The sequence below is a fragment of the Suricata suricatta genome, chromosome 3 (assembly GCF_006229205.1).
Source record: "Suricata suricatta isolate VVHF042 chromosome 3, meerkat_22Aug2017_6uvM2_HiC, whole genome shotgun sequence".
Lineage (NCBI taxonomy): Eukaryota > Metazoa > Chordata > Mammalia > Carnivora > Herpestidae > Suricata > Suricata suricatta.
The window spans coordinates 52561574-52575837 of NC_043702.1; the positions used below are offsets into that span (position 1 = coordinate 52561574).

General features: G+C 40.8%; 1 protein-coding gene across 1 annotated transcript in view; it reads left to right on the forward strand.

The window, feature by feature from the left end:
• The window catches only part of TTN (titin), a 269934-nt gene that overhangs the window by 205394 nt on the left and 50276 nt on the right, over positions 1 to 14264 (forward strand). Inside the window, exons 255-276 of the mRNA XM_029934316.1 lie at positions 29 to 2995; positions 3512 to 3832; positions 3933 to 4217; positions 4316 to 4615; positions 4930 to 5232; positions 5490 to 5765; positions 5869 to 6168; positions 6258 to 6560; positions 6732 to 7031; positions 7518 to 7805; positions 8162 to 8458; positions 8547 to 8849; positions 8948 to 9253; positions 10096 to 10383; positions 10482 to 10772; positions 10863 to 11150; positions 11311 to 11898; positions 11988 to 12092; positions 12544 to 12741; positions 12840 to 13136; positions 13226 to 13813; positions 13905 to 14207. Coding sequence (XP_029790176.1) covers positions 29 to 2995; positions 3512 to 3832; positions 3933 to 4217; positions 4316 to 4615; positions 4930 to 5232; positions 5490 to 5765; positions 5869 to 6168; positions 6258 to 6560; positions 6732 to 7031; positions 7518 to 7805; positions 8162 to 8458; positions 8547 to 8849; positions 8948 to 9253; positions 10096 to 10383; positions 10482 to 10772; positions 10863 to 11150; positions 11311 to 11898; positions 11988 to 12092; positions 12544 to 12741; positions 12840 to 13136; positions 13226 to 13813; positions 13905 to 14207 — 9495 coding nt within the window. The remainder of the gene's footprint in view (positions 1 to 28; positions 2996 to 3511; positions 3833 to 3932; positions 4218 to 4315; positions 4616 to 4929; positions 5233 to 5489; positions 5766 to 5868; positions 6169 to 6257; positions 6561 to 6731; positions 7032 to 7517; positions 7806 to 8161; positions 8459 to 8546; positions 8850 to 8947; positions 9254 to 10095; positions 10384 to 10481; positions 10773 to 10862; positions 11151 to 11310; positions 11899 to 11987; positions 12093 to 12543; positions 12742 to 12839; positions 13137 to 13225; positions 13814 to 13904; positions 14208 to 14264) is intronic.

The window sequence follows — 14264 nt, forward strand, 5'->3', positions numbered from 1 at the left end:
ATCTAATTTTCTCATGTTTACTTTTCAGTGCCTCCATCTGTGGAGCTGGATGTGAAATTAATTGAAGGTCTCGTGGTAAAAGCTGGAACTACAGTCAGATTCCCTGCCATTATCAGAGGTGTACCCATTCCCACTGCAAAGTGGACAACCGATGGGAGTGAGATTAAAACAGATGACCACTACACAGTTGAAACTGACAGCTTCTCATCAGTACTTACCATTAAGAACTGCTTACGGAGAGACACTGGGGAATATCAAATCACAGTTTCCAATGCAGCTGGCAGCAAAACAGTAGCTGTACATCTTACTGTTCTTGATGTGCCTGGTCCACCAACAGGTCCTATTAATATTCTGGATGTTACCCCTGAACATATGACTATCTCATGGCAACCACCTAAGGATGATGGAGGAACCCCTGTGATAAATTATATTGTTGAGAAACAAGATACAAGGAAAGACACATGGGGTGTTGTTTCATCAGGAAGCAGTAAGACAAAGCTGAAAATCCCACATCTGCAAAAGGGCTGTGAATATATTTTCCGAGTCAAAGCAGAAAATAAGATGGGTGTTGGCCCTCCCCTTGACTCCACACCTACTGTTGCTAAACATAAGTTTAGTCCTCCATCTCCTCCTGGTAAACCAGTGGTTACTGATATTACTGAAAATGCTGCAACGGTGTCTTGGACTCTGCCAAAATCTGATGGTGGCAGTCCAATAACTGGTTATTATGTGGAACGTCGAGAAATAACTGGCAAATGGGTGAGAGTCAACAAAACACCTATAGCTGACCTGAAGTTTAGAGTGACTGGACTCTATGAAGGAAATACATACGAGTTTAGAGTTTTTGCCGAAAATCTTGCAGGACTAAGCAATCCATCCCCAAGCTCTGACCCAATAAAAGCTTGCCGTCCCATTAAACCACCTGGACCACCTATTAATCCTAAACTGAAAGACAAGACCAAAGAAACAGCTGACTTGGTGTGGACAAAGCCTCTCAGTGATGGTGGTAGCCCCATTCTAGGCTATGTAGTAGAATGTCAGAAAGCTGGTACAACACAGTGGAACAGGATTAATAAAGATGAGCTCATTAGGCAGTGTGCCTTTAGGGTACCTGGACTGATCGAAGGAAATGAGTACAGATTCCGTATAAAGGCAGCTAATATTGTGGGAGAGGGAGAACCAAGAGAATTAGCAGAATCTGTGATTGCAAAAGACATCCTTAATCCTCCAGAAGTAGAACTTGATGTTACTTGTCGTGATATTATTACTGTTAGAGTAGGCCAAACTATTCGCATTCTTGCTCGAGTCAAAGGCAGACCTGATCCAGACGTAACTTGGTCCAAGGAAGGCAAACTATTGGTCCGAGAAAAGCGGGTTGACATAATTCAAGATCTACCTCGTGTTGAGTTACAAATTAAAGAAGCTGTTAGAGCTGATCATGGCAAGTATATCATCTCAGCTAAGAATAGCAGTGGGCATGCCCAAGGTTCCGCCATCGTTAATGTTCTTGACAGACCTGGACCTTGCCAGAACTTAAGGGTTAGCAATGTAACCAAAGAGAACTGTACAATTTCTTGGGAAAACCCACTAGATAACGGAGGCTCAGAAATAACAAATTTCATAGTAGAATATCGGAAACCAAACCAGAAAGGCTGGTCAATTGTTGCTTCAGATGTCACTAAGCGATTAATTAAGGCCAACCTGTTAGCCAATAATGAATACTATTTCCGAGTATGTGCAGAGAATAAAGTAGGTGTTGGACCAACCATTGAAACCAAAACTCCAATTCTGGCTATTAACCCTATTGATAGACCAGGTGAGCCTGAAAACCTTCACATTGCAGATAAAGGAAAGACATTTGTCTATCTCAAGTGGCGCCGGCCTGATTATGATGGTGGTAGCCCGAATCTATCCTATCATGTTGAGAGAAGGCTGAAGGGCTCTGATGACTGGGAAAGAGTGCATAAAGGAAGCATTAAAGAAACCCATTACATGGTTGACAAATGTGTTGAAAACCAGATTTATGAGTTCAGAGTACAAACAAAGAATGAAGGTGGAGAAAGTGACTGGGTAAAGACAGAGGAAGTTGTTGTGAAGGAAGACTTACAGAAACCAGTACTTGATCTGAAATTGAGTGGTGTGCTAACAGTCAAAGCAGGGGAAACCATTAGACTTGAGGCAGGTGTTAGAGGCAAACCATTCCCAGAAGTTCTATGGACCAAAGACAAAGATGCTACAGACTTAACAAGATCACCAAGGGTCAAGATTGATACGAGTGGGGATTCATCCAAATTTTCTCTTTCTAAAGCAAGGCGAAGTGATGGTGGTAAATATGTAATTACAGCAACTAACACGGCTGGCAGTTTTGTGGCCTATGCCACTGTCAATGTTTTAGATAAGCCTGGCCCTGTAAGAAATCTGAAAATTACTGATGTGTCCAGTGATCGATGTACTATTCGCTGGGATCCACCAGAGGATGATGGTGGCTGTGAAATCCAAAATTACATTCTAGAAAAATGTGAGAGCAAACGAATGGTTTGGTCTACCTATTCTGCTAATGTCTTAACACCTGGTGCAACAGTAACACGTCTCATAGAAGGAAATGAATATATTTTCAGAGTCCGTGCAGAAAATAAAATAGGCACAGGGCCTCCAACAGAAAGTAAACCAGTCATTGCAAAAACCAAATATGACAGACCTGGTCGCCCAGATCCTCCAGAAGTCACCAAAGTCAGCAAAGAAGAGATGACTGTGGTTTGGAATCCACCTGAATACGATGGTGGAAAATCAATCACGGGATACTATTTGGAGAAAAAGGAAAGACATTCAGCACGATGGGTCCCTGTTAACAAGAGTGCAATCCCCGAAAGACGTCTCAAAGTACAGAATCTCCTCCCAGGACATGAATACCAGTTCCGTGTCAAGGCAGAAAATGAAATTGGAATTGGAGAACCAAGCTTGCCCTCAAGGCCAGTGGTGGCAAAAGACCCCATAGGTATGCTCTTCTTGCTTTTTCTGACACCATTACACAATTTTTTAAATGTTTATAACTTTTGAGACAGGGTGGGGGGAAAGAGATCATGCACGCACACACAGGTGGTGGAGGGCAGGGATAGAGGGAGAGAGAGGATCCAGAGCAGGCTCTGTGCTGACAGCAGAGAGCCCGATGTGGGGCTCAAACTCACAAACCACAAGATCATGACCTGAGCTAAATCAGACACTTAACCGACTAAGCCTGCCAGGCGCTCCCTATGCCAATTCTTAATCTCAAGCACAGAGCTATTAGATAAGTAAGTTAAATCCATGACATCCAAACTTTATTTTAGCCAGTAATTTTCCAAACAAAGGTAGATTCTAATTTTAGGAAGGAAAAAGAGGACTCCGTGACTGAGAAATTGAGCACCCTATCTTTGATGAACTGAGAACACACCATAGAAAATGACACATTAGACTGGTATCACTAGTAGTCATTAATGACGTGTAAATTCATTCTTGTGCAATTTATTTTCAGAACCACCTGGTCCACCAACCAACCTCAAAGTGGTTGATACAACCAGAAGTTCCATAACTCTTGGGTGGGGGAAACCAGTATATGATGGAGGTGCACCAATAATTGGATATATTGTGGAAATGAGACCAAAGAGAGAAGACATGTCGCCTGATGAAGGCTGGAAAAGGTGCAATGCTGCAGCACAACTTGTTCGCATGGAGTTCACTGTCACCAGCTTGGATGAAAACCAGGAATATGAGTTCAGGGTGTGCGCCCAAAACCAAGCTGGGATTGGGCGCCCCGCAGAACTGAAGGATGCTATTAAACCTAAAGAAATCCTGGGTGAGGCCCTATTTTATCATGTGACCCCTTCTTTCTGCACTTCTCACATAATTTCCCCAAATGTTGAAAAGTCAACTAATGGCTTTTGTATCATTTGCAGAACCTCCGGAGATTGATTTAGATGCCAGCATGAGAAAACTGGTCACAGTGAGAGCAGGATGCCCTATTCGACTCTTTGCCATAGTGAGAGGACGACCGGCCCCTAAAGTCACCTGGCGGAGAGTGGGTATTGATAATGTGGTCAGAAAAGGACAAGTCGATCTGGTTGACACTATGGCTTTCCTTGTCATTCCCAATTCTACCCGTGATGACTCAGGGAAATATTCCTTGACACTTGTGAACCCAGCAGGAGAAAAGGCCGTGTTTGTGAATGTCAGAGTATTAGGTGGGTTACTGACCAGCTCCTTCTCCCCGTTTAAAAACATATCAATTAGTAAGAAGCCTGAGGAGACACAGGATGTCTGATTTTGTGGTTTGTTACAGATACTCCTGGACCTGTGTCTGACTTAAAAGTTTCAGATGTCACTAAAACATCGTGCCACATTTCCTGGGCCCCTCCTGAGAATGATGGTGGGAGCCAAGTGACACATTATATTGTGGAGAAACGTGAGGCAGACAGAAAGACGTGGTCAACAGTCACCCCAGAAGTTAAGAAAACAAGCTTCCAAGTCACCAATCTTGTCCCTGGGAATGAGTACTACTTCAGAGTAACTGCTGTCAATGAGTATGGCCCCGGCGTGCCCGCAGACGTCCCCAAACCAGTGCTAGCATCAGATCCTCTAAGTAAGTCATCTCCTTTTGCCTCCTTTTAACTCTGGTCTCCTACTTTTGCAAGGTCAAGATACCAAAACATTTTAATCAACCTCATTGAAAAGGCTTTCATTTGTAGAAACACAAAGAGTACAATTAAATATCTAAGTCACTCATTAAAGACATTTTTAATCTGCCCCTTCTTGTGCTACTCACTTTCAACTACTGAGCTATAGTTTCTATACGCTTCAAAACAAGTGGCATACGCAACAAACCTTTATGTGAGGTACCGCAGGGATTTGATTAGATTACCTGAGCTGTGTTTCTAAATCGCATTTTTCTTCCAGGTGAGCCAGATCCCCCAAGGAAACTAGAGGTTACTGAAATGACAAAGAGCAGTGCTGCATTAGCCTGGTTACCTCCCCTGCGTGACGGAGGTGCTAAAATCGATGGCTACATCATTAGTTACCGGGAAGAGGAGCAGCCTGCAGATCGCTGGACAGAGTACTCAGTGGTAAAAGATCTCAGCCTTGTTGTCACCGGCCTAAAGGAAGGAAAGAAGTATAAATTTAGAGTAGTGGCCAGAAATGCTGTTGGAGTCAGTTTGCCAAGAGAAGCTGAAGGAGTATATGAGGCCAAAGAACAGCTGTGTAAGTAGTCATTGTCTCATTTTGTCATGTGACAAAAGTTGGTTAGAATTTCCTTTGGATATCCAGACTGGTCACTGATATTTTCTAGTTGATTCAATCTTACTCTTTAAAAAAAAAACGTATTCACTGTAATGAAGACATTAATTTGAACCCATTAATGGGTTGCAACCCACAATTTGAGAAATGCTAGTATAGTTCCCCCACTAGAGGAAATTTAACCTCCCTGCAAACTTAATGAATTTTTATTTTACTTTTAGTGCCTCCAAAGATCCTTATGCCAGAGCAAATTACTATTAAAGCTGGGAAGAAACTCCGAATTGAAGCCCATGTGTATGGAAAACCTCAACCAGTCTGTAAATGGAAAAAAGGAGAAGATGAAGTTGTCACATCCAGCCACCTGGCAGTGCATAAAGCAGAGAGTTCTTCCATCCTGATCATAAAAGATGTTACTAGGAAAGACAGTGGTTACTACAGCCTCACTGCAGAAAACAGTTCTGGGACAGACACTCAAAAAATCAAAGTGATTGTCATGGGTAGGTTGAACATTAGACAAATGGCTCCCTGAATGTGAAGACTGGAAACTTTTTTTTCTATCAAATCCTCATTCTTATATTTCTTTCCTCTTGGTTTATGCAGATGCTCCTGGGCCCCCTCAGCCTCCATTTGACATTACTGACATAGACGCTGATGCTTGCTCCCTGTCATGGCACATCCCTCTGGAGGATGGAGGCAGTAACATCACCAATTACATAGTGGAGAAATGTGATGTGAGCCGAGGTGATTGGGTGACAGCTCTAGCTTCAGTGACAAAAACTTCCTGCAGAGTTGGAAAACTGATCCCAGGCCAGGAGTATATCTTCCGGGTCCGTGCGGAAAATCGATTTGGCATTTCAGAGCCTCTCCCATCTCCAAAGATGCTGGCTAAGTTCCCATTTGGTATGTTTCTTTCAGGAAGAAAAAACTTGCTTTCTTTCTAGTCTCGTACCTAAGATAATAGCTGACATTTCCCTTGTCTTCATCTCCAGATGTTCCTAGCGAACCAAAGAATGCACGAGTCACTAAAGTCAACAAAGACTGCATATTTGTGGCATGGGACAGACCAGATAGTGATGGAGGAAGTCCCATTACCGGTTATCTGATTGAACGCAAAGAAAGAAACAGTTTGCTCTGGGTGAAAGCTAATGATACTCCTGTTCGGTCAACTGAATATCCTTGTGCTGGCCTTGTAGAAGGTCTTGAGTATTCATTCAGAATCTATGCACTAAACAAAGCTGGATCCAGCCCACCCAGTAAACCAACAGAATATGTAGCTGCAAGAATGCCAATTGGTGAGTAAGTTTTTGTTAGCATTACGGGAATATATTTAAATCTTGGAGTCTCTGAAGATTGCTACTTCTATTCAGAAATATTATTAATATTTCTGGGTGATAATGAGAAATATGGAAGTCTACAACTTCTGCAGTTACAATAAATGCTGAGAATACCTCATTTGATTTTAGATCCTCCTGGAAAGCCTGAAGTTATTGATGTTACCAAGAGTACCGTATCCCTCATCTGGGCTCGTCCAAAGCATGATGGAGGCAGCAAAATAATTGGCTATTTTGTAGAAGCTTGCAAACTGCCTGGTGATAAGTGGGTGCGGTGCAATACTACGCCACACCAAATTCCCCAGGAAGAGTACACAGCCACTGGCTTAGAAGAGAATGCTCAGTATCAGTTTAGAGCAATTGCCAAGACTGCAGTGAACATCAGCCAGCCCTCTGAACCTTCTGATCCAGTGACCATCCAGGCAGAAAATGGTAAGATTCTGTTCAGGATTATATGCAAAGCTGGAAAGTACTCATAATGTATATTTCTCCAATAAAAAAACTAAATCTACATCATGGGGGGAGATACAAGTGAAATGATAGGCACTTTGTATACAGACAACTAAAAATTATAATTATGGAGAATCTTCATAGCATATTAAACTAAAAAACCAGATACAAAACTGAAGACCAAATCATCTCAACCACATGCAGGCACAGAGGGACAACAAGGAAATGCACCAAGTGATAACAATGAAAATTGAAGGATGTTGGAACTATGGAAGATACTCACTTTTTTCTTTATATTTTCAGTATTGTCAAACTTCTATATTAAACCTATATTCTTTTATAATGAATATCACTTGTAAAAAATCTCATCTTGAAAGACACTGAGCATATGAATTTTCTACCTATATTAATAAAAATGATATGATATAGCTTTTCTTATAGTAAATCCTTATCTTATTTTTTTTCCAGTTCCTCCCAGGATAGACCTGAGTGTGGCTATGAAATCTTTGCTTACTGTGAAAGCCGGAACTAACGTTTGCCTGGATGCTACTGTTTTTGGCAAGCCAATGCCAACAGTCTCTTGGAAGAAGGAGGGTACACTGCTGAAACCAGCAGAAGGCATAAAGATGGCCATGCAGCGGAACCATTGCACCTTGGAGCTATTCTGTGTGAACCGAAAGGACTCAGGCGACTATACCATTACTGCCGAAAATTCCAGTGGTTCCAAATCAGCCACCATTAAGCTTCAAGTGTTAGGTAACTAAAGTGCTTATTTAGAATCTCATATTTTACTTTGATTAATGTGATATTGTAGAATTTACAAAATCCCATGTGAGAAAAGATACATCTCCTGATGCATCTTTTGTACTCAGAGAATTATTCTCATCATAGGGCAGTGACATTTTAGAGCTCAAAAGAGCATTAGAATATATTCCAGTTACATATTCTACACATAAGGAAATTAAGATTCTGAAAAATGATGGACCTTCCAAGGTCATAGAGGAAGTTAACGACAATATAAAGACTGCATCCAGCTTTCCAGACCGCCAATCTACTCATTCCCCCTTTTACGTGTGTTGATAAGACTTCACTTGTCTTTCTTATTCTTTCAGATAAGCCAGGTCCTCCAGCATCTGTTAAGATCAACAAAATGTATTCAGATCGTGCAATGCTTTCTTGGGAACCTCCTCTTGAAGATGGAGGCTCAGAAATCACCAACTATATTGTTGACAAACGTGAAACGAGCAGACCCAACTGGGCACAGGTCTCTGCTACTGTGCCCATCACCAGCTGCAGTGTAGAGAAGCTTATAGAGGGCCATGAATATCAGTTCCGAATTTGTGCTGAGAATAAATATGGAGTGGGCGATCCAATCTTCACTGAACCAGCAATGGCCAAAAACCCATATAGTAGGAACATTTTCCTTTCATTTTCATTTTCTTTTTAAAATATTTACCTTGTAGACTGGCATATTAACTTTTCAATCAATCTCTGCAGATCCACCTGGGCGCTGTGACCCTCCTGTTATTAGCAACATAACCAAAGATCACATGACAGTAAGCTGGAAACCACCAGCAGACGATGGTGGCTCACCCATCACTGGCTATTTGCTTGAAAAGCGCGAAACACAGGCAGTTAACTGGACTAAGGTCAACAGAAAACCTGTCATAGAAAGAACAATAAAAGCAACAGGTCTCCAAGAAGGCACTGAATATGAATTCCGAGTTACAGCTATAAATAAGGCTGGACCAGGCAAACCCAGTGATGCATCCAAAGCTGCTTATGCCCAGGACCCTCTGTGTAAGTTTTCATGAAAGAGTCCCATATCTTTTGTTTTAATCAGCACTGAATTACCAGGCATGAGGTTTTAATGAAAATTTTCTATTATTTATCCTCAGATCCTCCTGGCCCACCAGCTTTTCCTAAAGTATATGATACAACCCGTAGCTCTGTGAGTCTATCTTGGGGCAAGCCAGCCTATGACGGTGGTAGTCCTATCATTGGTTACCTTGTTGAAGTAAAACGAGCTGACTCTGATAACTGGGTGAGATGTAATTTACCACAGAAGCTACAGAAAACCCGCTTTGAGGTTACCGGCCTAATGGAGAACATAGAATATCAGTTCCGCGTGTATGCTGTTAATAAGATTGGATACAGTGACCCCAGTGATGTGCCAGACAAACACTGTCCCAAGGACATCTTAAGTAAGTATTACCAGGAGACATATACAGAGTTCTTCTCATCAGTCATATTATAAAAGGCAGTACAGAACTCCCTATGTAGATGTGTTTATTTAGAAGCATTGAGTTCATATCTCTAGGACTACACTGTAGGAGAGGTGTGTTGGACTTTATGGTGTCATATATAGATCAAAGGGAATGCAAGAAATGTTTTATATTAACGTGATAATTCATGTCTTCAAAAGAATATGAAATATAGGGATTTTTATTCTGAAAATAAAGAGTTTTTTTAACTAAGCAGTGAGCTATTTATCATTCCAAAGATTTTTTTTCTCTTCTAATCCACCCGTCTTCATAAGTATGTAATCGTAGGCTCTCCATCCTTATTACCCTTCCTACAATTTCTTCTAATCACTTATTCCCATAACCATGTCTCCCTTTATTTTAAATTACTTAGTATTAGACTTCACTCCCAAAGTACTTTTCTTCCCAGGATGAAATAAAGACAGCCAAAGTATAAAGCATAGAGCCTTCACTGAATATAGAAAAGAAAAACAAGAATGGAAGCGAGCCAAGAATCAATTATCTGCATTTAGTATAGAGAGAATTTGAGAGTATGGAAAGTTCATAAGAAAAGGAGGTACAGATTCTCCAGGGAAAACTTGATTTAGCCTACAGGATACTAGAATATAGAAAGATCAACAATCACTATAGAGTACTGAAATAGTTGACAAAAGTTTTGAGGATTATACTAGGAATTTTTTAAAGACCAAGAAATCTGTTATGGAAAAAAAAACATACTTTAGAGTGGGAAGCCTAGTCCTTAGAAATACATTTGACCATCAAATTATTAACTTTATAAACAGTTCCACCTGAGGGAGAACTTGATGCGGATTTGAGGAAAACACTCATATTACGTGCTGGAGTTACAATGAGACTGTATGTACCAGTAAAAGGACGTCCACCTCCAAAGATAACTTGGTCTAAACCAAACGTCAATCTTAGAGAAAGGATTGGACTTGATATAAAGTCAACGGACTTTGACACTTTCTTGCGCTGTGAAAATGTGAACAAATATGATGCAGGAAAATATATCTTGACTCTGGAGAACAGCTGTGGTAAAAAGGAATATACCATTGTAGTGAAAGTGCTTGGTAAGTCTATCTGAAAAAAAAAACAATCATATGCTAAAAATGCAGCTTATGTATTTTTTTTAACATATTCCTTTCTCATATACCCACTCTTTATCCAGATACTCCCGGGCCACCTGTCAATGTGACTGTTAAGGAAATATCCAAAGATTCTGCTTATGTTACTTGGGATCCTCCCATTATCGATGGCGGAAGTCCCATCATCAACTATGTGGTAGAAAAACGTGATGCAGAGAGGAAGTCCTGGTCAACAGTGACAACTGAGTGCTCAAAAACAAGCTTCAGAGTATCTAACTTGGAGGAGGGAAAATCCTACTTCTTCAGGGTGTTTGCTGAAAACGAGTATGGCATTGGTGATCCTGGTGAAACACGCGATGCTGTCAAAGCTTCCCGTAAGCGTATGAGTGACTACCCCATTATTTTGAGTAACCTCTTACCTTGGTTATCCAGGCCTTAGACTTACCATTTTTTCTTTGCTTCAGAAACGCCTGGACCAGTTGTGGACCTGAAAGTGAGGTCTGTAACTAAGTCATCTTGTAGCATAGGCTGGAAAAAGCCTCACAGTGATGGTGGAAGTCGAATTATCGGATATGTAGTGGATTTCCTGACGGAAGATAATAAGTGGCAACGTGTTATGAAATCATTAAGCTTACAATATTCCACAAAAGACCTGATTGAAGGGAAGGAATATACCTTCAGAGTGAGTGCTGAGAATGAAAATGGAGAAGGAACCCCAAGTGAAATCACTGCTGTGGCAAAGGATGATATTGGTAAGCCATGCATCTTCATTTTCCCTTTGTTGTCATCAAAAGTGCATGCTTGAGCCCTACTCACTGGCTTATATAAAAATCCTTTACAAATTATAATGATCTGAAAAACTTAATTACCTGGTCTGAAAAATAACAATAATTTATCTCTGCTGTTTTACAGTGGCTCCTGACCTTGACCTAAAGGACATCCCTGACTTGTGCTACTTGGCTAAAGAAAACAGCAACTTCCGTCTTAAGATCCCCATAAAAGGCAAGCCAGTTCCATCTGTATCCTGGAAGAAAGGGGAAGATCCTCTAGCAACTGACACAAGAGTCAGTGTTGAGTCATCTGCAGTTAACACAACTCTTGTGGTATATGATTGCCAAAAATCTGATGCTGGAAAATATACAATCACACTGAAGAATGTTGCTGGCACCAAGGAAGGAACTCTCTCTATAAAAGTTGTTGGCAAGCCTGGCATCCCCACCGGACCAATCAAATTTGATGAAGTCACAGCAGAAGCCATGACCTTAAAGTGGGGTCCTCCAAAAGATGACGGAGGGTCTGAAATCACCAACTATATCCTAGAGAAGAGAGATTCTGTAAACAACAAGTGGGTGACATGTGCCTCAGCTGTCCAGAAAACTACCTTTAGAGTAACCAGACTTCATGAAGGCATGGAATACACCTTCAGGGTCAGTGCTGAAAATAAATATGGTGTAGGAGAAGGTTTGAAATCAGAACCAATCATTGCTAAACATCCATTTGGTAAGTGTCTCAGAATCAGAAAACACAAAGCAAACATGTTTTTGAGGAAGTTCTGTATTATAAATCTTGCATTATCTACCTTTTCCTAGATGTGCCTGATGCTCCCCCACCTCCCAATATTGTGGATGTCAGACATGATTCAGTATCTCTAACTTGGACTGACCCCAGGAAAACTGGTGGCTCTCCAATTACAGGTATTTAATTTGCTCTTATCCCACAGCTTGTACATAAATGTTTCTTCCATATCTTCCTCCCTGAAAACAAGCTGAATGTGGGCTCCTTATTTATAGCACTACCTAAATATATGATGTTTTTTCCTTTTGGTATATTATGCATCCATACATTAAGCATTAATTAAGCTAATGCTTGATTTCAGTGAAAATCTAATGGTTAATAAGAAAAGCCTTTTTTAGTAAGCCTTTTTTAAGTTAGGATTTTTCAACAGAAGATCCAATAAATTCACATTTTCTAAGAGAAAAAAAATAGTCCTATGGCTAGGTAATAAAAGTGTAGATACTAGCAAGGATGACTATTTATTCCATATTATGTCCACATATTAACCATTTGGGCAAAAACATGTTTGAAAATCAGGTGAAATTTGTGTTTTCTATCTAAATTGACGAATTTACTCGGTCTTTTTTGTAGGTTATCATATTGAGTTCAAGGAAAGAAACAGCCTTTTGTGGAAGAGAGCTAACAAGACTCCTATTAGGATGAGAGACTTCAAAGTGACAGGATTAACTGAAGGTCTTGAATATGAATTCCGAGTTATGGCAATCAACTTAGCAGGAGTAGGGAAGCCAAGCCTGCCATCAGAGCCAGTTGTGGCACTTGATCCAATTGGTAAGTCACTATACAAAGAAAAGCCTACACGTATTTTCTGCTTGAAAAAAAAAAGCAAAAACCATTGGTTTTTGACTGACTTTCTTGCTTTGTTTTAGATCCTCCTGGCAAACCCGAGGTTATTAATGTAACAAGGAATTCAGTGACCCTCATTTGGACTGAACCCAAATATGACGGTGGTCATAAGTTGACCGGCTATATAGTGGAGAAACGAGATCTACCTTCTAAATCTTGGATGAAAGCCAACCACGTTAATGTCCCAGATTGTGTCTTTACTGTAACTGATCTTGTTGAAGGTGGAAAATACGAATTCAGAGTTAGAGCAAAGAATACAGCAGGTGCTATCAGTGCTCCATCAGAAAGTACAGGAACCATTATTTGCAAGGATGAATATGGTAGGTCTATTTTACCTTTGACACATATAAAAAATAGCAAATCAAGCTACCTTCCTTTTCTGACTAAAATGTTTTTTTTTCCTCTGCAGAGGCACCAACCATTGTCCTCGATCCCACAATAAAAGATGGGCTAACAATTAAAGCAGGAGATACCATTGTTCTGAGTGCCATTAGCATTCTTGGCAAGCCCCTTCCAAAGTCAAGTTGGTCTAGGGCAGGAAAAGACATTAGACCATCAGATATTGTTCAGATATCTTCAACCCCAACATCTTCTATGCTTACTATCAAGTATGCCACTAGAAAAGATGCTGGTGAATATACCATTACTGCCACCAATCCTTTTGGCACAAAGGAAGAACATGTGAAGGTAACAGTCCTCGATGTACCTGGTCCCCCAGGTCCCATTGAAATCAGTAATGTTTCTGCTGAAAAAGCAACACTTACGTGGACACCTCCATTGGAAGATGGTGGCTCACCAATTAAGTCCTATGTTCTTGAAAAGAGAGAGACCAGCCGACTTTTGTGGACAGTGGTTGCTGAAGATATTCAGTCTTGCAGGCATGTGGCAACCAAACTTATCCAAGGAAATGAGTACCTCTTCCGGGTCTCAGCTGTAAACCAGTATGGGAAAGGAGAACCTGTACAGTCTGAACCTGTCAAAATGGTGGACAGATTTGGTATGTAGAGCATATGAGGCAACTGACACATTAACACGTACAGCACAGTTTGTGAAATCATGGATTTCTCATAAATTGACTTCCTTTTCAGGTCCCCCTGGCCCTCCTGGAAAACCAGAGGTATCAAATGTCACTAAAAACACAGCCACTGTCAGTTGGAAAAGACCAGCTGATGATGGTGGTAGTGAAATCACAGGATATCACATTGAAAGGAGAGAAAAGAAAAGCTTGCGATGGGTGAGAGCAACAAAGACACCAGTTTCAGATCTCAGATGCAAAGTAACAGGATTGCAAGAAGGAAATACCTACGAATTCCGCGTCAGTGCAGAAAACAAAGCAGGAATTGGTCCTCCTAGTGACGCTTCAAATCCTGTTCTAATGAAAGATGTAGCATGTTAGTATTTATTTTTTTCAACATCACTCATTTGGGAGTACCAATATTTCATAGAAG